The sequence below is a fragment of the Garra rufa genome, chromosome 5 (genome assembly GCF_049309525.1).
Source record: "Garra rufa chromosome 5, GarRuf1.0, whole genome shotgun sequence".
Lineage (NCBI taxonomy): Eukaryota > Metazoa > Chordata > Actinopteri > Cypriniformes > Cyprinidae > Garra > Garra rufa.
The window spans coordinates 27,672,232-27,695,966 of record NC_133365.1 but is presented as its reverse complement, the minus strand read 5'-3'; the positions used below and the strand labels follow the sequence as shown (position 1 = coordinate 27,695,966).

The 23,735-nt window shown below is 39.5% G+C and overlaps 1 protein-coding gene across 3 annotated transcripts in view; it reads left to right on the top strand.

The window, feature by feature from the left end:
• myo1ca (myosin Ic, paralog a) overlaps positions 1–23,735 on the top strand; it is a 35,840-nt gene that overhangs the window by 1,420 nt on the left and 10,685 nt on the right. Inside the window, exons 2-12 of one of the 3 annotated variants that reach the window (XM_073839613.1) lie at positions 10,745–10,812; positions 19,783–19,941; positions 20,340–20,455; positions 20,811–21,009; positions 21,084–21,164; positions 21,721–21,903; positions 22,001–22,099; positions 22,191–22,304; positions 23,128–23,199; positions 23,322–23,441; positions 23,609–23,691. In XM_073839613.1, coding sequence (XP_073695714.1) covers positions 19,816–19,941; positions 20,340–20,455; positions 20,811–21,009; positions 21,084–21,164; positions 21,721–21,903; positions 22,001–22,099; positions 22,191–22,304; positions 23,128–23,199; positions 23,322–23,441; positions 23,609–23,691 — 1,193 coding nt within the window. In that variant the 5' untranslated portion in view covers positions 10,745–10,812; positions 19,783–19,815. Of the gene's footprint in view, positions 1–10,744; positions 10,813–11,681; positions 12,021–19,782; positions 19,942–20,339; positions 20,456–20,810; positions 21,010–21,083; positions 21,165–21,720; positions 21,904–22,000; positions 22,100–22,190; positions 22,305–23,127; positions 23,200–23,321; positions 23,442–23,608; positions 23,692–23,735 lie in introns of those variants that run through there. The other 2 variants (XM_073839611.1, XM_073839612.1) reach the window with 2 other exon arrangements.

The window sequence follows — 23,735 nt, the reverse complement described above, 5'->3', positions numbered from 1 at the left end:
GAATATGAAAAGGGTTTAACATAAGTGTAATTATTTGCATTTTAATTTACACACAATTTTCATACTTCATTGCTTAAAGCAATGAAGTACACTCTTAGACACTAGGTTGTTATGCTTTTTAAAATGTGCTAATATGTACCATTTAGGTACTAATATGTACACTTTAGGTTCACTTTCAAGGTACTGATATGCACCCACTGGGGTAAAAATGTACATTGTAATAGGGTACCGCCCCAGTGACAGCAACAGTTTCAACATTTGACCTCTGTTGAATTAATGTGTTTGCAGTCCAAACTGAGCCTCAGTGATTACATTACACATATGTGCCCTTATCTCAGTTTCATCTACTTCCCTCCTCTTTCTTTGTCTATCATAGCTGGTCTAATGATTTTTCAGTTAACTTCAGCGTTGATTATTCCTAAATTCAGATAGCGTTGACGATTATGACAATGGAAACGGTAGGTATAGTGAGTGTTTGTGTGATACTGTGTGTGATACTTTAGTCGTTTTATGACTTTATCCTGGTAACTGCCGAAAGCATCTCTGAATGGGAGTTCTTACATTGTATGTCACCCCAAGCATAACGTGCACTATACGACTAATTCCAGCCGTCTTATATCTTCTCAGTGTGATGCAAGGAATTGCAGTTTGTTGAGCAAGTTCACTTCAGTGCCATATTGGTGACACCTGCAGGCAGCTATTTGCCTGATATTAAAAGCAGAACCCTATCAGCTTCATCAGTGATACATAACACTTAAGTAAAATATATGTATGCACTCTAAAATGAATATGAATACTTTCAAATGCATTGAATATTGCATTGGAACAGACCTGGGAAGTATTATTAACAACATTCTTCTTTATTGTCAGAGAAAGCATGTTTTGCCATTAACATGCACAGTACTGTTTAATGGAATGTATCTCTTTTGCAACTCTTGCAACAGAGTATTTCTGGACTTCTCTGTTCCAGTCAGGGCCAATGAAATTATCAGGGGCCATGTGTTCATTCCCAAGTCCCAAATAGCAGTTTCTCTTTGGCACAGAGTGGGATGCATTGAAATATCCTCCATGACTCCGTTAATGCAGGGAACCTTTGTACATGGTACCATTACAAACAAACATTAATACTCATTCATGCATGCTGGCTCAAGTAGGAGAAATTAAATACTGCTCTCGCACTTCAAAGACATTCTGCTTGCAAGCATCATCTGCCATAGTCATTTGATAAATTACACTGTTTACATTATTCAAAGGAAGGAATTCATCAGGGTGTCTCTGGAACTGAAGTGGTTCAAAACTGCACAAAGGCTTGATCAAGAATCCAGCAGCATGAAGGAGAAGTTCATTTCCAGAATAAAAATTTCCTGATAATTTACTCACCCCATATGATCTAAGATTTTCATGCTTTTCTTTCTTCAGTCACAAAGAAAGTTTTTTTGAGAAAAACATTCCAGGAGTTTTCTCATTATAGTTTATCAATGCAGCTCCAAAGGGCTCTACACGATCCTAGCCGAGGAAAAAGGGTCTAATATAGTCTAATACTTTTTAACCACAAATGTTCATCTTGCACTAGCTTTGCGATGCACGTCTTCATACATTATGTAATCAGGTTGGCAATGTAAAGGTAGGGTAGGGTAAAAAACTCCATCTCATGTTCACCTGTTTAAAGGACTCATATGACATTTCCAAAAAAAAGAACATTGTATTTGGCGTAATGCAATGTGTTCATGCAGTTTAAAGTGTTCAAAATACACATTATTTTCCACATACCATGCACTATTGTAGACACATTAGACACTGTTTTATGCCATTTACGAGGCACAAAGTAGCTCCACACTTCATTGGTAGACTTCCAAGGGCCCTGACATTTAAAACGAGACATTGAGAACTCAGAAAAAGCACCGGTAGTTTATTTACAAGTAGATTTATAAGTGTGGAGCTACTTTGTGCCTCGTAAATGGCGTAAAACAGTGATTTATTTACATGGCTATTCCGATGCCCTGTTGACTCTCATTGACAACCTGTTGTGAGCATCGGCTAACTGACCCCAGATTTCGGACAGCTGGACACAAACCGAGATGAGATATGCAAGGTACGTTCACACTCGGTATCATGATTCAATACATTAGGTCAATATCACACCGGACTTCTCCTTTAATGACCGAACAAAGGACTGAAAACTGAGACAGACTTATAAAGACAGACTAATCATAAGACACAGGTGATGGGGATAATGATTTAACAAGGACTAAACCAAATGATAACAAACTGACGGGGGAAGACAGAGGGAGAAACCAAATTAGAAAAAGGCAAAAGACATGAAACATAAGGAGACATGTAACATTACACCCCCCTCCCGGTAGGCGTGTCTTGCGCCGTAACAATACTACCGGGGAGGCTGCTACGGGATAGGAACGTGAGAGTCTGGGAAAGCCTCCAGGGCGGATCAGAGAGCCATGGCGGATTGGGGAGTTCAGGAGGCCATGGCCAGGCAGACAGTTCGTGAGACCATGGCGGGTCAGGGGGTTCAGGAGGGCATGGCCAGGTAGACAGTTCATTAGGCCATGGCGGATCAGGGGGTTCAGGAGGACATGGCGGGTCAGGGAGATCAGGAGGCCATGGCCGGATAGACAGTTCAGGTGGCCATGGCGGGTCAGGGAGATCAGGAGGCCATGGCCGGTTAGACAGTTCAGGTGGCCATGGCGGATCGGGGAATTCATGAAGCCATGGCCGAGCAGACAGTTTATGAGGCCCTGGCTGATCAGAGGAGTAGCCCCCCAAAAAATTTTCTTGGGGGAACCTAGGGCATAGTCTGCCCAGGAGAGCGCGGAAGGGCATGGTGGAGGTGACGCCGGCTCTGGAGGGTGCGCAGGAGAGAGCTCCGGCTCTGGAGGGTGTGCAGGAGAGAGCTCCGGCTCTGGAGGGCGCGCAGGAGAGAGCTCCGGCTCTGGAGGGCGCTCTGGAGGAGCGGACACTGGAGGGAGCTCTGGAGGTGCGGACACTGGAGGGCGCTCTGGAGGAGCGGGCCCTGGAGGGCGTTCAGGTAGGCTGGGCGGAACCAGCAGAGACTCTGGAAGGCTGGGCGGAACCAGCGGAGTCTCTGGACGGCTGGGCGGAACCAGCGGTGGCTCTGGACGGCTGGATGGAACCAGCGGATGCTTTGGACGGCTGGACGGAACCAGCGGAGGCTCTGGACGGTCAGGAGAGAGGATTGGGGCCGTAAACTCCATTGGCAGTGCCATGTCCATAAGGTCCATGATATCCTTCTTGGCTGGAGACTCAGGCTTGGTGGCCATCTTGGCCGGGAACTCAGGCTTGGCGGCCATCTTGGCTGGGAACTCAGGGACGGCGGCCATCTTGCGTGCAGATTCAGGCGTTGCAGCCATCTTGCGTGCAGACTCAGGCGTTGCAGCCATCTTGCATGTAGACTCAGGCGTTGCAGCCATCTTGCGTGCAGACCTGGGCATTGCAGCCATCTTGCGTGCAGACTCGGCGTTGCAGCTATCTTGCATGCAGACTCGGGCGTTACAGCCATCTTGACTGTAGGTGCTGGCGTGGCGGCGGCCATCTTAGGTGTAGACGCTGGCGTGGCGGCGGCCATCTTGCGTGCAGACACCGGCGTGGCGGCAGCCATCTTGCATCCAGACTCGGACGTTGCGGCCAGCGGTATAGTGCTGAGGGAGGCCACGGAGCTTTGGAGTGCGACAGGGTGTTCGGGGCATGGCAGGTGGTCTGAGCAGTTGGCGAGGCATGTGGAGAACACATTGCTTTGGCTTTGGATGAGCTGGCGCGATGCGACTGCATCTGAGAGGACTGAACAAGGATCCGGACTGTCATTCTCCATTTCAGCGAGCTCAAAGTTAGAGCCGTTCAAATGAAGAATGACGTTGACAAATTCTACAAATGGAAGATCGTGAACGCATATATCACAACGGATTGTATCCTTGTCCAGCCCCAACAGAAACACGGCGCTGATTTGAGGCGTCGGGCCAGCTCATCTGATGATATAGCTCGGAAAATTCAAACACATACCTCTCCAACTCTCGACCACCCTGCCGCAAACTCCACAGCCGTTCCTCAGCACTCACGTTTGGTTCGGTCATTCTGTTAAAGTTGTGCTGGTCAGACGAGACGGGAGACGGTATCCAAACAATAATTACTTTTAATATAAATCTTCAGAAGGCACGGGAAACTTCCACACACACATTGACAAACTTAATGACCGAACAAAGGACTGAAAACTGAGACAGACTTATAAAGACAGACTAATCATAAGACAGGTGATGGGGATAACGATTTAACAAGGACTAAACCAAATGATAACTGACGGGGGAAGACAGAGGGAGAAAGCAAATTAGAAAAAGGCAAAAGACATGAAACATAAGGAGACATGTAACAGCGGGGAAGATACTATGTGAACATAAAACCATTTCTGCATTTGTGATCGTAGAAACGACAAACAACAAGTGCTACACTGCTCAAAACTTGTGTTTGAATAGTCAGTAGCAAATTCTTTAAATATGAAAACTTGCAGGCTGTGAGTCAGAAGCGCCAGACTGTCCTGCAAAGTTAGAAGGACAGCAAACTCTCCCAGGTTCAGGAAACAGTCCTCCTTAAAAATGCACTGCACACACTCAAATATTTGGGTTGTACTGCTCTGGAACAGTGTTTACTCACTGATTTTTAGTTGTGTCCTCTTTTGGAAGCCCAAACCAAGTAGTTTTGCTTTCGCATTGAAACACACAGCGTCTCCACAACATGGCAGTGGCGGCGGCAACAATACTACAGTGAGAATAAATGTTAGGCCTTGTTTCTTTGCATATGCATTTGGGCGGTTATGCAAATCTTCACACACAGTGATGTAGATTTGTGGGGGCGTGTTTGAATGAGGCATTATAGGAAGGCGTGGCTGAGTCTTAACTTTTAAAAAGAATATCTCTTCGGGTTTGAGACATTAATTTTTGTGACTTTACAGATCTTATACTGTATATGCACAAACATCATAGGTGACATGGAGATGAGTAATTTATTCTGAAAGTGAACTTCTCCTTTTAACAGTTTACCTTGAAGGGATATTATACCTAAAAATAAAAATTCTTTTATAATTATTCACTCTCATGTTGTTCCAAACCTGTATAACTTAATTTCCTCTCTGGGTCTCAAAATAGTCTCAAACTGACTTCATTTTAAGTGAACTATCCCTTTAACATTTATTTTTACTTAGCAGGTGGATAAAATAGTCAGTCAGTCATATAATGGCAGTCAATGGGACCCATGGCTTTGAGAGTCAAAAAAACATACACAGACAAAATCAAATTAAACTCTGTGGCTTGTGATGATACATTGAGGTCTTAAGACACAAAACAAACTGTCTGTACAAGAAACCGAACAGTATTTATATAAATTTTTACCTCAGATCCACCGCAATGTCCAACTGTCCTGAGCGCGTTCACAACAGCTGGCGAGAGACGAAGAGCAAGCAACCATAACTTCAGTCGATCAGACTAAAAAGTTGGGAGTCTGTGAAAAGTCAACACTCCCGGATTAGTTCAAGCAAGCAAACGTAATCTTTTAGTTTTTAATCGGTTGCAACAATCAGGATAAGCACAAGTAAGTACCATTTTGAGTAGCCGTCGTAACAACAATCTCTCTGTGTAAACAATGGGCGACAGATTTTTTTCGCATATGCGGCTACTAAGCCAGAGCACGTTGACGCGTCACGCGCCGCTGTTGTGAGCGCACACAGGACAGTGGATCAGAGGTAAAAAAATAATATAAATACTGTTCAGTTTTTTGCACAGACCGATTGTTTCATGTGTTAAGACCTCAATGTATCGTCACAAGCCGCAGGGTTTAATTTGCTTTTGTCTGTGTATGTTTTTTGACTCTCCAAGCCGTGGGTCCCATTGACTGTCATTATATGACTGACAGACTGCAACGGTTTGAGTTAAAAATCTTTGTTTGTGCTCTACTGAAGAAACAAAGTCACCTACATCTTGGATGCCCAGATAAACACCAAAATTGCATTTGAAAATTAAAAAAAAAACTCAAACTGACTGTACTTGTAATCCATTACAGAATTGCCACTGTGTGGTCTTGTGGCAGTTTACAACTAAGTCAGGTCCCAATTTTGCCATTATTTTTGTTTAGTCTATATTTCAGACTGTGCAGCGACTCGGAAACTGATTCACACATCAAACATACAAAGATGTCACGTCTGCTCAGAGATGCTTTCAGTTAAAAGTTGTAATGGGCACTTGAATGAGTGCTAGAAAATAGTTGTGTGTGTTTTATATGTGTCAGTGTGTTAGTCTAGTGAGGTCTATTTTTTGAGTGATATGTGATGTGATGATGCAACAACAAAGGTAGTCAGTACAGGATGTTTGTGCATGTGTTCTTGTATGTGTGCATGTTTGCTTTTAAATAAAAGGCCCAATTGTTAATGCTGAGAAGGAAAATGGAATGCCAAAACCATGCTGAAGCAAAAACAGACAGTGACTCTGAAGTGATCTTACTGAACACACACAAACGGTTTGTTTATGTGCAGTTTGAAAGAGCATTGCATGAGCCTGAAGGGGGCTGGCATGAGTTTGTCTTTATCATGTGTTCATCACCGGATTAATTATGTACTAGATGTGTGTGGGTGTGTTTATGTGTGTTTGTTGTCTGCTGCCATGGTTACCATGTCCATCACTGCTCTGTGTTTGCTATGTCTGATGCAGTGAATAATTCATTCGGCCCTTCAGCTGGCAATATGCATAAACTGCTCATTGGTATCCATGAGTAGTTTTGCGTTTAAATTTGAATAGGTGATTATGAAAGTGCACACCCCTCTGTATCCGTACTATAAGTGGCACGCTGGATTGATTAAAATCTCATCTTCCTGTCTCCCTTCTGTTTTCCACTAGCCCTATAAATATGATTAATGAGATCATACGTCAGGCCTCCTCTACATAAGCCAAGTGTTTCCAGTTGTATGATGGTTTGGCTAAACGCAGTTAAAATCCAGTCCAAAATGTTTTTCAAAACACATCCAAGAGTAGAAGAGAGTGAGATTTCTATAACCTTGATATTGTTTTCCCTTTCATTATTTTAGTAATGTTACACTTGCAGTCTTATATTTGCAGCCTTAATATTAGCATGGTTTTAATTTGGCCACTGATCATTTTCATAGTTGTGCTTATACTACAGTATATATAGTACAACAGTAAAAGTGTGATATTGATTAAATACAGTTGAGGTCAAAAGTTTACATACATCTTGCAGAATCTGCTAAACTATCCCACAAACTATTTGGTTTTTCAGCATTTTTGTGTATTTGAATCCTTTTGTAACACGTTTACATGCGCAGGAATAATGCGATTATTTTCAATAATCAGAGTAAGGACTTAATCGCATTATGATGTTTACATGTCAAGAGCAAAGCTCTTCACTCCGGTTTACATGGAATTTCCATTATTCCTATTATTCCTATTGTCCGTCAATGAATTGCATTATTTTCATGTTGCGCAATGTCGACAACAAAAACTCAGTTTCCTGAGCTCCCCAAAAGTGTGTCGCCTTCTTCGCCGCCATCGTTTCTAATCTGCAGGCAGGCGCCAGAATATTTTCTCTACCGGGGCTAACGGGGGGCTAGACCAATATGTGGGGCTGCTAAGAAAATAATCGATATTCATGACGTCAAAGTTACTTAATGAAGAAATTGTGTGTTTTTTTAAAGAAAAGCAGCTCTGGCACACACCATATTGAACAGAAGTATAGTTTTAAATTATATTTAAAACTGCTTTTTAAATTAATACAAGTGACCAGAGCCCTGCATTTCAGCCCGAGTCCGACGGGCAGCAGCGAGCGCGCCTTCAGCGCACTTTCAAGAGTTCCAAGCGCACATTTAAGGCTAAAGATTGCCACAAATAACCGGTAAAAGTACCATTAATGTGTAGAGATGAAATAAGGAGATATTTGAATTATTAATGAACTAGTGTTCTCTGAGTCAGTGTCGCAAAGATAAAGTTGATGATCCTGATTCTGTACACCTCCACATTGGCCTTTAGAGAGAAATGTATCGTTACGGATTGCATAATGAAATAGTTTGTGTTTTCGATTCATAATTATCTCATTTTAAAGTAGTAATTCAAGGCATTATATTTATCTTGTCTCTAAAGCAAGTAGGCTATTCGCTGAGTGTCGGTTCATGTAAAGCTCCTGTTCCTGACCAAGAGAGCCCATCCTCTTTGTTTTCTTTATAGCCTAGTAAAAGCACTACATTTTGTTGATATTGTTTGTGAGTGCACACAAATAAACGTAGACCCTTTACAGTTATGAATAATGTATTACGCTTACCTTTACGAGCAAAAAAGTCGGCGTATTTTAAGATGTTTGCAATGCAAGTGATCGTGCTAGAGCCTCCATCATGTCCTGTAAAGCGCGTGTTAGCCTCCACTCTCTGCACAAACGATAGGATATAAGTCTAACAGCGCACATATAGATTAAACGTTTAAACTAACATTTTGATATGCTTGCACTGTTTAATATCTATAGATTTTATTTTAGGCAAGTCGTGATGATTTAAGAAGGCTAAATTGATCAAGCATATCAACTCATGGTCTGCCGCTGGCCACATGGTCTTAAAAAAAAAAAAAAAAAAAAAAAATATATATATATATATATATATATATATATATATATATATGTGTGACCCTGGACCACAAAACCAGTCTTAAGTCGCTGGGGTATATTTGTAGCAATAGCCAAAAATACATTGTATGGGTCAAAAATTTTTATTTTTCTTTTATGCCAAAAATCATTGAGAAATTAAGTGAAGTTCATGTTCCATGAAGATTTTCTACTGCCTACTGTAAACATATCAAAATGTAATTTTTGATTTGTAATATGCATTGTTAAGAACCTAATTTGGAGATCTTTAAAGGTGATTTTCTCAGTCTTTTTGATTTTTTTGCACCCTCAGATTCCAGATTTTCATATAGTTGTATCTCAGCCAAATATTGTCCTATCCTAACAAACCATACATCAATAGAAAGCTTATTTATTGAGCTTTCATATGATGTATAAATCTCAGTTTTGTCAAATTTAACCTTATGACTGGTTTTGTGGTCCAGGGTCACATATATATATTTAATGGAAAAAATGCTCCAAACGTTTTTCTAAATTAACTTAATAAAAAAACTGAAACGAAATATAATTACATTGCCATGTGGCCTATATATAATACTGACCTATTGTAATAGCTAAAAAAATAGTATAAGCTGTTTTGGGAGAAGTGGCCAAAAAGACGGTCTCGGGTCGGAGTCTGGCCGGACTCTTACCAAGTATTCTGATAAGCTGTCCGACAAGAGCTAAGCTAGGGCCTATTCTAGAGCTAGGCTTTGAGCCCTATTCAGGGCTCTACACAAGACAACGAAAAAACATTTTACATGCAAAGGAAAGATTTCAAAACTGGACAGCACCATGCGCTCCGTGAGACTAGGTTGTGCGCTCAACATTAACATAATTCATTTGAATGCGTAATCAGAACTGTGCATACTTTAAACTTAAATTAGACATTAAACAAACACCACATCTCAATCTTAGTGATGATGTAATGGATTAAATGTAGCCTAATGCAGGAAACTGTGCTCACATGATGCGTGTGACAGATATGTGCCGACAGCACTCTTCTATCTCAGCTGCTTGGGGGGCTAAACTGGGGCTATTCAAAATTCTAACGGGGCTATAGCCCCCCTAGCCCCTGTGTAGCGCCGACCCTGTCTGCAGGTGCGTGGCACGTCATTCGTGGAAGTCATGAGCACATGCGCACTGGTCAAAGCAAAGGTGTTTACATGCCTGTATATTTCGATTAAAATCGGCGTGCGCCACCTATGTTAATACGATTATGCTAATTATCGCATTATTATAATCGAAGTATTGCGTTTACATGAAGAAAAGTTTAATCGCAATATTGCCAAAATCTCATTATAATTGCATTAAGAGGGTCCATGTAAACGTACTCATTGACTGTATGGTTGTGAGATCCATCTTTTTACAACTGAGGGACTCATATGCAACTATTACAGAAGGTTCAAACACTCACTGATGCTTCTGACGGAAAAATTATGTAGTGAGAGCCAGGGGTGTAAACTTATGAACAGAATGAAGAATGATGTGTACATTTTCCTTATTTTGGCTAAATATCATTTTTACTTTTATTTAGTACTGCCCTCAGAAGCTACAGAAGATTGTTACTGTACATGTTTCCCAGAAGACAAAATAAATTACATTTACCCTGATCTTCAATGCTCACTGAAGCATCAGGGAGCATTTGAACCTTCTGTCAAATCATACAGTAATTGTTGTAAAGGGTTCAAATACACAAAAAAACAAAGAATTTGTGGGACCTGAAGGATTTTTCTGGAAAACAGCAAGCAGTTTAACTGTTCAGGACAAACAAGGGACTCATGAACAACTATCACTAAATAAAAAAACACAACTGATCAGGTAACAACACAGTATTAAGAATCAAGTGTATGTAAATTTTTGAATAGGGTAATTTTTATAAATTCACTATTATTTTCTCTTGTGGACTATATGTAAACATCTTTTATGTGACTTCAACTGTATATACTATACTGTATGATAATGTATTTAGTTGTGATTGACAGTTAGAAATATGACACTCAGAATGGAACACAATTGATGGTACCGCAATTTCTCTTCCCTTCTCAAACTAGAGTGTTTGTGTCCACTTCAGGTTTTCCTCTTCTTGTTCTCTGCCTGCTCCACACTGATGAGAGAATCTCCGCTCCAAGTAATCCTAGAGTGAGAGAAAACAGACAAACACACACACACACACACACACAGACACACGCACACGCACAAAATCACACAACTCTGCTTCTTCTCGCACTGCATACAGTGGAATGTCCCAATGCTGTTGTAATCTGGAAGCACTGCTTGTTAGTCTCTGGTAAAAATTAGCTTTTAAAAGGCTTAGATGTGTTTGCAGTGTTTCTGTGGTTCATCTGTTTCTAATTTCAAGACAGAGAGAGAAAACAGGCAAAAAAGAGAGACAAATAATTAGGCTTTTGCTGACGAATGGCATTTAAGCATCTGACAGCTATTCGGTGATCATTTGTTACAAATGTGCCTAAGCGTGTGAGGAAAAAGAGGGAGGGGCTAAAGAAGGAAAGAACGGGACAAAAGAGAAAATATGTTTTGAGGTTGAATCATGTGACATTTGTTTGGTCATTTTAATAGCCTATAGTCATGTTTACATGTAGTGTCAGCGATCAGATGATGTTAGACTATTTTTTCTACCACTCTCACTGTTTATTTGCCTCTAAGACGAGTTAGATTCTGAAATAGCTAAACCTGCAACCCCTTTTCACTTTCCTTCCTTTGGTAAAGGATGACTCAGCCCTGCTTTTTTCTGTGTGCAAAGGGAAAGAAAAGGATAGCAGATGGTGGAAATTGAAACTATTGAAGAAAGAGATCTATTAAAGATAAGAAAAAAAGAAGGGAGAGTTTAAGAGATTGACTTACAAAGCTAAGCAAGAAAGTTTGATAACAGGAAAGAGAGAGAAGTGTTTTGTTTGTGAAGTTTTTAAAGTGGTCTTCTGACTAATCATCTGTGGGTGGGGCTTTGGGTGTGGGAGACTGTCATCAGTGTTTTCCCTGCATGGACTTCTAGAGCAACAGAGAAGAAAAAAATACATTTGTTTTAGTTAGAGAGGGAGTTAGGGAGAGAGAGAGAGGAAAGCTGTATTAGTGTATAAGCATAGAGGATGGACCGTCAGCATGTGCAAATATGCATGTGCGTGTGCTTTAGTATATGACAGGGTAGAAGATTTCGGTGTGTGTTACGTGCCCAACCGAGAGGAACTACTTGTATGCGATAAGATGCACACACAGACTTGTCAGACACACCCTGAAGATTATTAGAGAAGAAAACCAGGCACGAGAGATTCCCTTAAAGAGAAAGAGAGAGAAAGAGAGAGAGAGGGAGAAGGATGAAGTACCGCCGCAGGGTAAGACTTCTTGTTTTATTTACATCTGTCTATGTGGGTGTGTCATGTATGCCTGTATTCCTGTTTTCAAACAGTGACGTTTCATTTCGTAAAGGTGAAAATGAATGCCCCATTTAGCGTTTTCAGTGTGTATATGTGCATGATGGGTTGCAGACATGTTTTTCTGATTGTTTGATCGAGCACAAGATGTTGTGTTGTTGATTTGCCACTCCTTTATGCACAGTATGTCATGCATAGCTATGGTGACACACCGCACAAGATCTCTTTCCTATGAGGCCAGTCTGCCTATCTTAGTGTCCCAGCTAGAGATCACTCATTTGGGCTGCACAGGACAGAACGGCCCTTATATGGAAGAGCTAGAGACTTATAAATTCAAAAGCCCAGAGAAACGGCTCAGTGCCAGATTATACAGCAAAGTTGTATTACACCTCCCTCAGGGAGTACAGTACCCACATTTCAGCTGTAGGAATGAGGTCCACATGCTACTGCTTTTGAAATACAATACAGAGCACTCAAATGCAGAATTCTCTGTTATATATGTCCTAATACAGTAACTTATTATGACTTGAGAGCTCTTTTACAGCTGGTGTTTCTTATGTTTTGAGTAGCTACAGATGTAAAAGGGGTCTAAAATGTTTTGTGATCCAGTCACTCAAACTGTATGTGGAGAAATGCATTGTGACCACATCATATTTGTAGTGTAAATGTTAATCCTTGTGTATCATGGGCAGCAGCACAAAAAAACAGACTTCGCAAATATCAACGGGAGTAAAGAAGATTAGCGTATTTTCTCCAAGTTTAATAAAACGCCTCACGTGTCGACACTCGTCCAATACATGGGGATCGAGCATTTAGTGTATTTAGGTAGATTTTGAGGCACATTACCCTTAAAAATAAAAGTAATTCACTGCGTCCTTAGTGGCTCAGATGTTGGGAGAAAATCAAGACGCTTATGTTCAGTCTTACATCCAAACACAGAACACCTGGATTGCTAACTAGACATTGTTGACGTTACAGCTGCTCGAGCGCGGAGCTGTGGGCAGAAACTATGGCAATGCAGGATTTTATCATTGTAGGGTGGTTGTGTTCACACACTGCCAACACACACTTATGTCTAAACGTCATGTAAAAGCGAATTTTGCATAATTGGTGCCATTTAACTTTACATAACAGTGATGTAGAACTTTCTAATTTTGTCTAACTTGTGTATCAGTTTGTTTAGCAAACTGAAATGTTATATACTGTGTAGAATTACTAGAATTACTCTACATCAAAACAAGTTGCGTATACTTGGAAATAGAAGAGACTTCACTGAGGAAAGCACTAATCACTTTAATGCCTTTTACAACTAAATATAATCAAAAATACTACATAGATCTAGTTCTGAATAACAAAAATGTATTATCATAAGTGCCCATGCTTTAAAGGGGTCATCGGATGCGACATGCACTTTTACATGTTGTTTGAACATAAATGTGACCCTGGACCACAAAACCAGTCTTAAGTCGCTGGGGTATATTTGTAGCAATAGCCAAAAATACATTGTTTGGGTCAAAATTATTGATTTTTCTTTTATGCCAAAAAACATTAGGAAATTAAGTAAAGATCATGTTCCATGAAGATTTTTTGTAAAATTCCTACTATAAATATATCAAAATGTAATTTTTGATTAGTAATATGCATTGCTAAGAACTTAATTTGGAGAACTTTAAAGGTGATTTTCTCAGCATTTTGATTTTTTTGCACCCTCAGATTCCAGATTTTCAAATAGTTGTATCTCGGCCAAATATTGTCCTATCCCAACAAACCATACATCAATAGAAAGCTTATTTATTGAGCTTTCATACGATGTATACATCTCAGTTTTGTCAAATTTAACCTTATGACTGGTTTTGTGGTCCAGGGTCACAAATGTGTGTTGGCAGTGTGTACACAACCACCCTATAATGATAAAAATCCACCCAGTGGTTTTTATTTAATTTAGTTAAATCATTTCCCCTTTCTCATATCGAGCCATTTTCAGATGCCTTTCTGTGTGACGTAACACAGACAGAGAACGCTCCCACGATAGTTGATTGACACAACCGCCTTACCTTAGACCCGCCGTGACTGAGCTGTGAACTGTAGACTGTAGAATGTCTCCTAAGCGATTGAGGCGTTTTGTTGTCGGATGTAATATGAACATAGTAGTCCTCATTTACCACTGAAGACTAGCGTTACTTTCGCTTTTGAAGGGAATGCGCCCATCCCTGATCTACATAAGTGCGTCTATGTTTACGCGAATCATTTGTGATCCAGCTTCAACTACAGCAGAAGTGAGTATAAGTGTCTTAATAATGTGTCATAATTAATGCGGGTAAAGTATAGACTGTAAAAAATATGGACGTAGTGTCCGTGACGTCATCTGTAGGTCTCTAAAGAGCATTTTTGAAGATCATAGTGGGCGGGAGTCAGCCGTCGCTATCTTGGATAATCAAATCATTTCCTGGATAATCGAAAATAAGCAATAAGGCGGGTGCTGAAACCATACCCGCCGAGCGCGACAGTGGTGACAGCAGCGGCAATCCATCTGTCACTCAAGTGGCCACGCCCTTAATTATGCAGAACTTTAAGACTTGTGGAAAACTAAAACTAAAGTCATCAGTGCATTTTTAGTGAGCAAACAAAGCATGTTCATATACAATATTTTTTATTCAATGTCAAGTCAGTCTTTTGCAATCATAAAATCTTCAAAAACATTCAGTAAACATTTTATGACGTGGTAGGAGCAGCAAGAGCAGCCAATGGGAATCTGTGGGAAGAAAACTGCTATCAGTATAGGCTGTTCCAGTTCATTAAATGATCTTATGTTCATGTTTGAAAAGTTACATAAAAAACAGCTTTACCTTGTGACATCTTGTCTGTCAGACTTTTAAATTTCAATCCGTCAAACGCATAGTGCGACCACAGCTGGGTTGCTTGCGCACTAGATCAGTAGTGCTCCTACTGTAGTAAATAAATGATGAAGAAAACATTTCAGGATTTAACTCCATATAGTGGACTTCTATGGTGCCCCTGAGTTTGAACTTCCAAACTGCAATTTGAATGCAGCTTCAAAAGGTTCTAAACGATCCTAGCTGAGGAAGAAACTAGCGAAACGATTGCTTTTTTTTTCTAAAAAAAAAAAGCAATTTATATACTTTTTAACCTCAAATGCTCGTCTTGTCTAGCTCTGCGTGAACTCTGTGTATTCCTGTTCAAGACAGTTAGGCTAGGTCGATTGTGAATTCTTTTTAGACAATAACCGATTGTTTCACTAGATAAGACCCTTCTTCCTTAGCTGGGATTGTTTAGAACCCTTTGAAGCTGCATTTAAACTGCATTTTAGAAGTTCAAACTGGGGGGCACCATTGAAGTCCACTATAAAATCCTGAAATGTTTTCCTCAAAAAGCTTCTTTACGACTGAAGAAAGACATGAACATCTTGGATGACAAGGGGGTGAGTAAATTATTTGTAAATGTTTGTTCTGGAAGTGAACTTCTCCTTTAACTTTGTTAATGTTACATATAACAGCGAAGTCACATTGTGTTTCAGCCCTGGACACACATTCGTTTGGCTGGAGATGAAACGTCCATGGTGGCGCCGGCAGATGTTTTCCTATTTGTACAGTAATCATTTTGATAGGAATACAATGTAATACAACTTAATTTAATTCAGGAAGTTTCCCATCATTCAAGCTTTCTCTCAGAACAAAACACAAAATGACCTTTGACAAATGTAAGCAGTTTTAACCGGTTTGGCACAGACTACCCAACATTGGGTTGCACTGTATGTGAGGGGGTTTGTCATTTGTTTTGACAGTGAAAATGACCCAGCAGCTGAGTTACAGAAAAACTACCAAGCACCTGGGTAAAAAATATTGAAAATAGCCCAATAAATTGACCCAACAGGCTGAACCCAGCATTTGGGATTTAAAAAATAAATACATTTTTTTTTAGAATGTGTTTAATTTTTTAGGTTGCTCATACTAAATGGTCTCAAATTTGACTTGATTAAATGTTTTATATAACATTGACTTTTTTACATTCAATAGTTCAATCAACATTTGAAGTAGCTTTGTCAGACAAAATGGAAGTGGGTTTACAGTGAGTAATACACTGATGTCATAAGTGAAGTATGCAGTCATGAATTCAGAGACCTTCCCCTTCATGAAATCCAGTGCTCACAGGAGGCACATTTTAGATGCGTGTAAACACCAGCTGTAAACAGCAATGAATGTGTCTCAACTGACCAACTGTGATCAGATCACCCAGGACAGATGTTAGTACCAGGTTTAAACAGGCCCAGCTCCATAGTCAAGTCAAGTCAAGTCACCTTTATTTATATAGCGCTTGTAACAATACAGATTGTGTCAAAGCAACTGCACAGTATTTAAACAGAACAATAGTGTGTAAGTAACGCATTGTTGTAGATAATCAATTTTCAGTTAAAGGCAGTTCATCAATGAATTCAGTGATATCATCATCCAGTTCAGTTCAAATAGTATACGATATGGCTGGAAAGTTAGTTTAGGGAAGCCCGAATCATGAGCTTGGCCTTTACAAAACTCCATTTCCCTTCTTTCCACAGCTAAGATGAAGCCAAACCTGGGTGTAAACAGGGCCTGAGATAAATAGAGCTGGTTGACTTTGTCACAGCAACTGCATGTAGTATAAACTAAGTTTGTGTTCAGTAATGTTTATCTGCTGTGTTGCCAGCTTCAGTAGGTTATAACTGTTGAATTTTAGTTTTTATTAACCTACCCCTTAATATCACATATAAAAATATTCAGATTATGTCAGTTACCAGTCTTATTTGGCAGATTTTGCAAGAACAGATTTAATTCTAATAGTTAAAATTCTAGGACCTACTAGGCCATTAATTGTTTGGTCATTGAGAGTGCATATTATTGCAATCAAATTTGGTGACTAAAGAATGAAAGTGACTACTGCGGTTTAAACTTTGAACTTCTTTTATAGGTGCAGTTGGGAACTCACATAGGGAAATACATCTGAAATCAGTCTCTATTTTTGCAGTTTAGTTTGTTCAGTACAAAATGACACACTTTATCTTTAAATCTGTGCACATAGTTCCTAAACAAGCTTTTAAGTCAAATCCATTCCAAACTTGGCTTCGGTTGAGATAATGAATCTTCAATCTGTCAAATCAGCTCGGACAAGTTTTGTTAACAACACTCAAGATCAGAAACTGATGAAACTTGCCAAAAACATTAACTATAAAAAGCAAATCATGATTATACTTCCATGTCCACGTCCATTACATCATAAAAATAAACATAACAGAGGTTGTTTTTGAGTTGTTGATGGGTTGTTTTTGAATTTTGAAGAGGTTTTAAACTTGTTTGGTTTAAAAAAGCGTGGCCAATTTAAACACCTCTAATGGAACACAGAAAACATGAGGGACACAATGTAGAGAGGAATTTATTTTAGAGACAGATATCATTATAATGCTGGAGCTTATTTGTGTGTGTGTACATCTGCATCCTAGTCTGTAAGAGTATGCAAGAACACAAAACACACACAGGGGAAGAGAACAATGGATTAAGAATGGCAAAAGGAAAGATTTCAAAGTGCAGGTGTCTGGGGAGGGGGGTATCTGGTTAGTCGTTAAAATCTTGTTAGGCATTTAGGGAACCCTTATCACTATTTCATTGGAAAAGAATTTGTGGAACAACAGTGGAGCAAAGCCAAGGAAAGTGAACATCCACTCACACACTGTATTACTCCCAGCAGATTGTTGTTTTAGCATGAGCTTCCACAGGTGACCTTCCTGTCTTTCTCACACACACACACACACACACACACACACACACACATGTTTGTTTTTGTGAATTGTGGGGACATTCCATAGACGTAATGGTTTTTATACTGTACAAACGATATTTGCTATCACCCTACACGTTCCCTACACCTAAACCTAGCCCTCACAGGAGACTGTGCATATCTTTACATTCTCAAAAAAATGTATTCTGTATGATTTATAAGCCTTTTGAAAAGTGGGGACATGGGCAATGTCCTCATAAGTCACCCTCTCCTTGTAATACCTATGTCATACCCATGTTATTACATCAATTTGTGTCCTGATATGTCACAAAAACAAGGTACACACACACACACACACACACACACACACACACACACACACACACACACACACACACACACATGTTTGTTTTTGTGAATTGTGGGGACATTCCATAGACGTAATGGTTTTTATACTGTACAAACCGTACTTTCTATCACCCTACACCTTCCCTACACCTAAACCTAGCCCTCACAGGAGACTGTGCATATCTTTACATTCTCAAAAAAACGTATTCTGTATGATTTATAAGGCTTTTGAAAAGTGGGGACATGGGCAATGTCCTCATAAGTCACCCTCTCCTTGTAATACCTATGTCATACCCATGTTATTACACACATTTGTGTCCTGATATGTCACAAAAACATGCCCACACACACACACACACACACACACACACACACACACACACACACACACACACACACACACACACACACACACACACACACACACACACAAACAAACTCTCTCTCTTTCTGAACCCACTCCAAAGACACACTTCCTCAAACGCTTAAAGTCTTGTCAGATTTTCCACTGGATTCATATGCAGAGGTACCAGCATTACCTCTGAAAAACAGACAACTGTGTTTGTGTGTCAGGAACCAATGCCAAACATTTCCATGGAGCCCTTCCTTTGTACTCGTGCTTTGTACTCGTATTTTATGATTTGTACACTTTCTGATATTTGCTGCATATATTTGTGCTATTAACTTTATATTTTTGCTATTTACAAGATCTAATAAATCTTGAGACTTTTATCTTAGTATATTTGCAATCTGCAGAATTCTGAAAGTGTTAACAAAGGCATATAATGGGGGGGGGGGGGGTATATCGTGAAAATCTGACAAGGTCCTTAGTGCATCTGCCAACCCAGAAAATGTGAAAAAGGACAACCCAGTAAGGACAACCCTTTCTTTGCAAGCATGTAAAAAAACAAGCAAAAGTTTGAGCAACGCATGCTAACTGTTCTGTCTTTGGCTGCACAGACACGCACAGAACACTATTTAGAGTCCCAGCCTCAGAGGAGACAAGAGAGCAGTGGGTTTATTGATTTATTTTCTATATATTACGCTGCTGCCACACAGATCTAATATAAACATACAATTTCTTACCCAGTTGTTTACCTTCACATACATAACCAACAGTTTTTGTAACTCATGTATGTTTTTACCATAATTAAACGTGTGTATTTGACAGTTATAGCGCAATAAGACATGAAAGAGTGTTTAGTTTAGTACTCACATGCCGTGTGACAGCTGCTTTCTGTGCATGTGCTTCGGATGTGTTTGCTCAGAAAACCGTATATTAAAAGTTTAAACTGATAAAAAAAACTGATAAAACCTTACAGACATCCTGAGGGCACCTGAGGCTTATATTACATATTGTAAAGAGGAGCATATGCTTCTTTAATAAACAACCACACACACGTTAAACTTTGTGAAGGCCGTTCCAATTCTGTGTAAATCGGTGGAACATTCTTCAGAATTTCTGTGGCCGCAGATTCCATGTGGGCCTAGTTGTAAGTGTACGTACAAACACTCTCAGTTCCTGTGTTGTGGCTCTGCTGTGTGTAAGTGTTTGCATCAGTGTTCTCTTTGTGTTTTTCCAATTTCTATCTCACTTTGTCCCTCTCTGTAGGAGGTTGGTGTAGAAGGGGGTGTAAGGTTAGTCATGGAGAGCGCACTCTCAGCAAGAGATCGGGTCGGCGTCCAAGACTTCCTGCTCTTGGAGAACTACAACAGCGAAGCTGCTTTCATCGAAAACCTACGCCGGCGATACAGAGAAGGCCTTATTTATGTACGACATACACAAACACCATCTTACTATACAATATAATCAAATCATTTTAACGACAGTTACACAGAATATGGAACTTATGCGTATGTACAAACTATATATAAAATATGCAATGCTGTTTAACAGTTTTTGGTCTGTAAATTTTTTTTAAGAAATTAGTACTTTTAATAAGCAGGGATGCATTAAAATTTTTAAAATGTATCTTAAATTGGAATATTTTACAATATTACTGTCTATTAATCCAGTAAATGCAGCCATGGTGAGCAAAAGAGACTTCTTTCAAAAAGATTAAAATATCTTATCAACCCATAATTTTGATTCACATTAACTATGCTTTCTCTGCTTTGATCCACCTTTGTTTCTCTCTTTCTGCCTCTTTATCTGTCTATCTTTAAAAGACGTATATCGGCTCAGTGCTGGTATCAGTGAATCCTTACAGAGAGTTGGAGATTTACTCCAAGCAGAACATGGAGCGCCATAGAGGAGTCAACTTCTATGAGATCTCACCTCACATGTAAGTGTTAAGTGTGTGTGTGTGTGTGTGTGTATATGTGTTATGGCCGTGAGAATCCCTGAGAACATTCCGCCAATTCTCTTAGTATGACTCACTTTCCTGGAGATTCCGGAGATTGGACCATGCATACAACTTTCCACTTACACACACATTCACACTTACACACACCCACATACTCGTTTAAAAGAAATGCAAAACCCTTCCCATAGAAATGGGAAGAAAATCTGAAAATATATACAGTAAATGCAGGAAAGAAAACTGTGCTGTCAAATTCATTCATAGGATTTTTAAACTTTTACCCATTAAGTGTTTGCACACATGAAACTATAACTGGCTGTATTATCTGTGACTTTAGTTTTGCCCTGGCTGATAATTCATATCGTGCGCTGCGGACTGAGAGACGAGATCAGTGTATTCTGATTTCGGGAGAGAGTGGCGCTGGAAAGACTGAGGCCTCCAAAAAAATACTTCAGTACTACACACACATCTGTCCCACCCGCAACAACACACACACTATCAGAGAGAGACTGTTGCAGTCCAACCCAGTCCTGGAGGTAAGCACACACACTAACACTGCGAGGGTCCTCTGTACACAGCTTGCTAAATGTCACTCTCACTGTCACAACAGGCTTTTGGGAATGCTAAAACTCTCCGGAATGACAATTCGAGTCGTTTTGGGAAATACATGGACATTCAGTTTGACTATAAGGTAAATGAAACACACTTCTTAGTTTAAGACCACAAACCTTTCCTTAAATCCAGCATAGATTTACTGGTGTACATTTAAAGGATTGACATTAGCAAAAGACTAAATATGTGACCTTGGACCACGAAACCAGTCATAAGGGTAAATTTTTTGAAACTGAGATTTATGGCTAAGATACAACTATTTGAAAATCTGAGGGTGGTGCAAAAAAATCTAAATACTGAGAAAATTGTTCTTAGAAATGCATGTTACTAATCAAAAATTAAGTTTTGATATATTTACGTTTACTAAATATCTTAATGGAACATGATCTTTACTTAATATCCTAATGATTTTTGGCATAAAACAAAAATCGTTAATTCTGACCCATACCAAATGTATTTTTGGCTATTGCTACAAATATACCTGTGCTACTTAAGACTGGTTTATGTGGTCAAGGGTCACATATTTAATATTTCAGCAAATATATGGACATTTTAAGATTGTTATCATAGGCTTATACACAAAACATAACATCCTGTGCACATGTGCAAATTCTTTTGATTTCTATCTTGTTCAGGGTGCTCCAATTGGAGGTCACATCCTAAACTACCTGTTAGAGAAATCCCGTGTGGCCCATCAGAACCATGGTGAGAGAAACTTCCACATCTTCTATCAGCTTCTGGAGGGTGGAGAAGAAACTCTTTTGAGGAGACTTGGTTTGGAGAAAACCAACCCACAACAGTATCATTACCTGGTTAAGGTGTTTATGTTAATTGTATTTTAAATCAATGGCCGTTGTTTGCACATTTTTGTTGTTTGTGTATGTGTTTGTATGTAACATACTTTTTCTCTGTCAGGGTAACTGTCCACGGGTGAGCTCTATCAATGATAAGAATGGTTGGAAAGTTGTAAGAAACGCTCTCACCATCATTGGCTTCAATGAAGAGGAGATTCAGGTGCACACAAACACACACACAAACCTATTTGACATTTAAGATCTTTTGTCATAGTCAGGAAACACACTTACAAAGTCTTTCTCCTCTTTAGGAGCTGATGGAGATTGTGGCCAGTGTTTTACATCTGGGTAACATACAGTTCGGTGAAGATGAGGAGGGAGAGACACACGTCACCACTGAACCCCAACTTCAATATCTCTCCCAGGTGAGCTGAGCAATCAGGCTCTAAGTGAGTTAATGTCCCGTCTCAAGTGATCTCACTATGTGTCTGAACTTTATACCTGTTTCTGGGGAATTAGATACCTGTCTCATTAGAGCCACTTGTCTCAGGTTTGTTGTGTGCTCCTCTTGTGCAGAGCTGAGTGTCCTGAAGCTGTTATCTGTTTTAAGAAGTATACTTTTCAAAGCTTAGTTAAATGTGATTTAGATCTCCATTTTAGATTAAATAGGGACCTGGGCAATTCAATTTTCTTTTTTTTTCACATTATAACTTACAGACTCCTGCAAATCTACCTGCCATACAGTTAATAGAATGAACATGAAGATCAAATTATAATTATAATTAAATATTAGATCATAATTAAAATAATGTAATAAAAGTTTAACCGTTTTGCTAAAATATTGTGAGTCAAAAACTGTCTTCAGCTAGATACTTTAATGAAATTATGATCATCATACATTTTAAAGATTCACTTTCTCAATTCAGTTATACAAGTTTAATTTAATAACTAGTGTTACAATTCCTCCTGACCTCACAAACATGATGAAATCTCAGATGGCATTATCCAGCTAGAAGTGACAGCTTCTGTCTGAGACGTGATTAAATACCTAGATATTAGTTTAATTCAAAGGCAATATTACAAAATAAAAAAATGGTTTTATATCCCCAAATATTTTTGATGAAAATGTTTTATTTGTTTGCAAAACTTGGAATGATCACACTGTTGTTTAGTGTTGCAATTGTCTGCTTGATGTCCTGCGCGCATACACGGATGCACAGAATGTGCCTTATTTTTTTCTGTCAACAGCTGCTGGGTGTGGACGGGTCAGTCGTGAAAGAAGCTCTTACTCACAAGAAAATTGTTGCCAAAGGGGAGGAGGTAAAATCACATTATCTGTTCTGTCTCGCTTTCAGATTTCAACATACTTGATCTTTGCTAATATTCTCATGCATTAGTAGATGAACAAACAGTTGTTTGTGTGTGTGTGTGTTTGATTTCAGATGATCAGTCCTTTGAGTTTAGAACAGGCTCTCTCTGCTCGGGACTCTTTGGCCAAAGCCATATATGGTCGTGCCTTTACCTGGCTTGTCCAGAAGTTAAACCAATCACTGGCCTTTAAGGTGTGTTTCTTCTTTTTGTCAATGCCCTTGCTTTACTTAAGTGGGCTTATTAGTCAGAATGTCATCTTAAATGTATGAACTGGAGCTTAGTGTGCTTTTTTTTACGGTTTTGATGTGCCCTCTAGTGGAGTGATTATAAAGATTATTATACTTTCCTGTTTTTACAGGATGAGGTTTACTACTCCAGTAAATGTTCTTCGATTATTGGTTTACTGGACATATATGGATTTGAGGTCTTTCAACACAACAGGTCCGTTTGACTTTGTCTCTCTCTTTTGAGTGTTGAAACTTTGC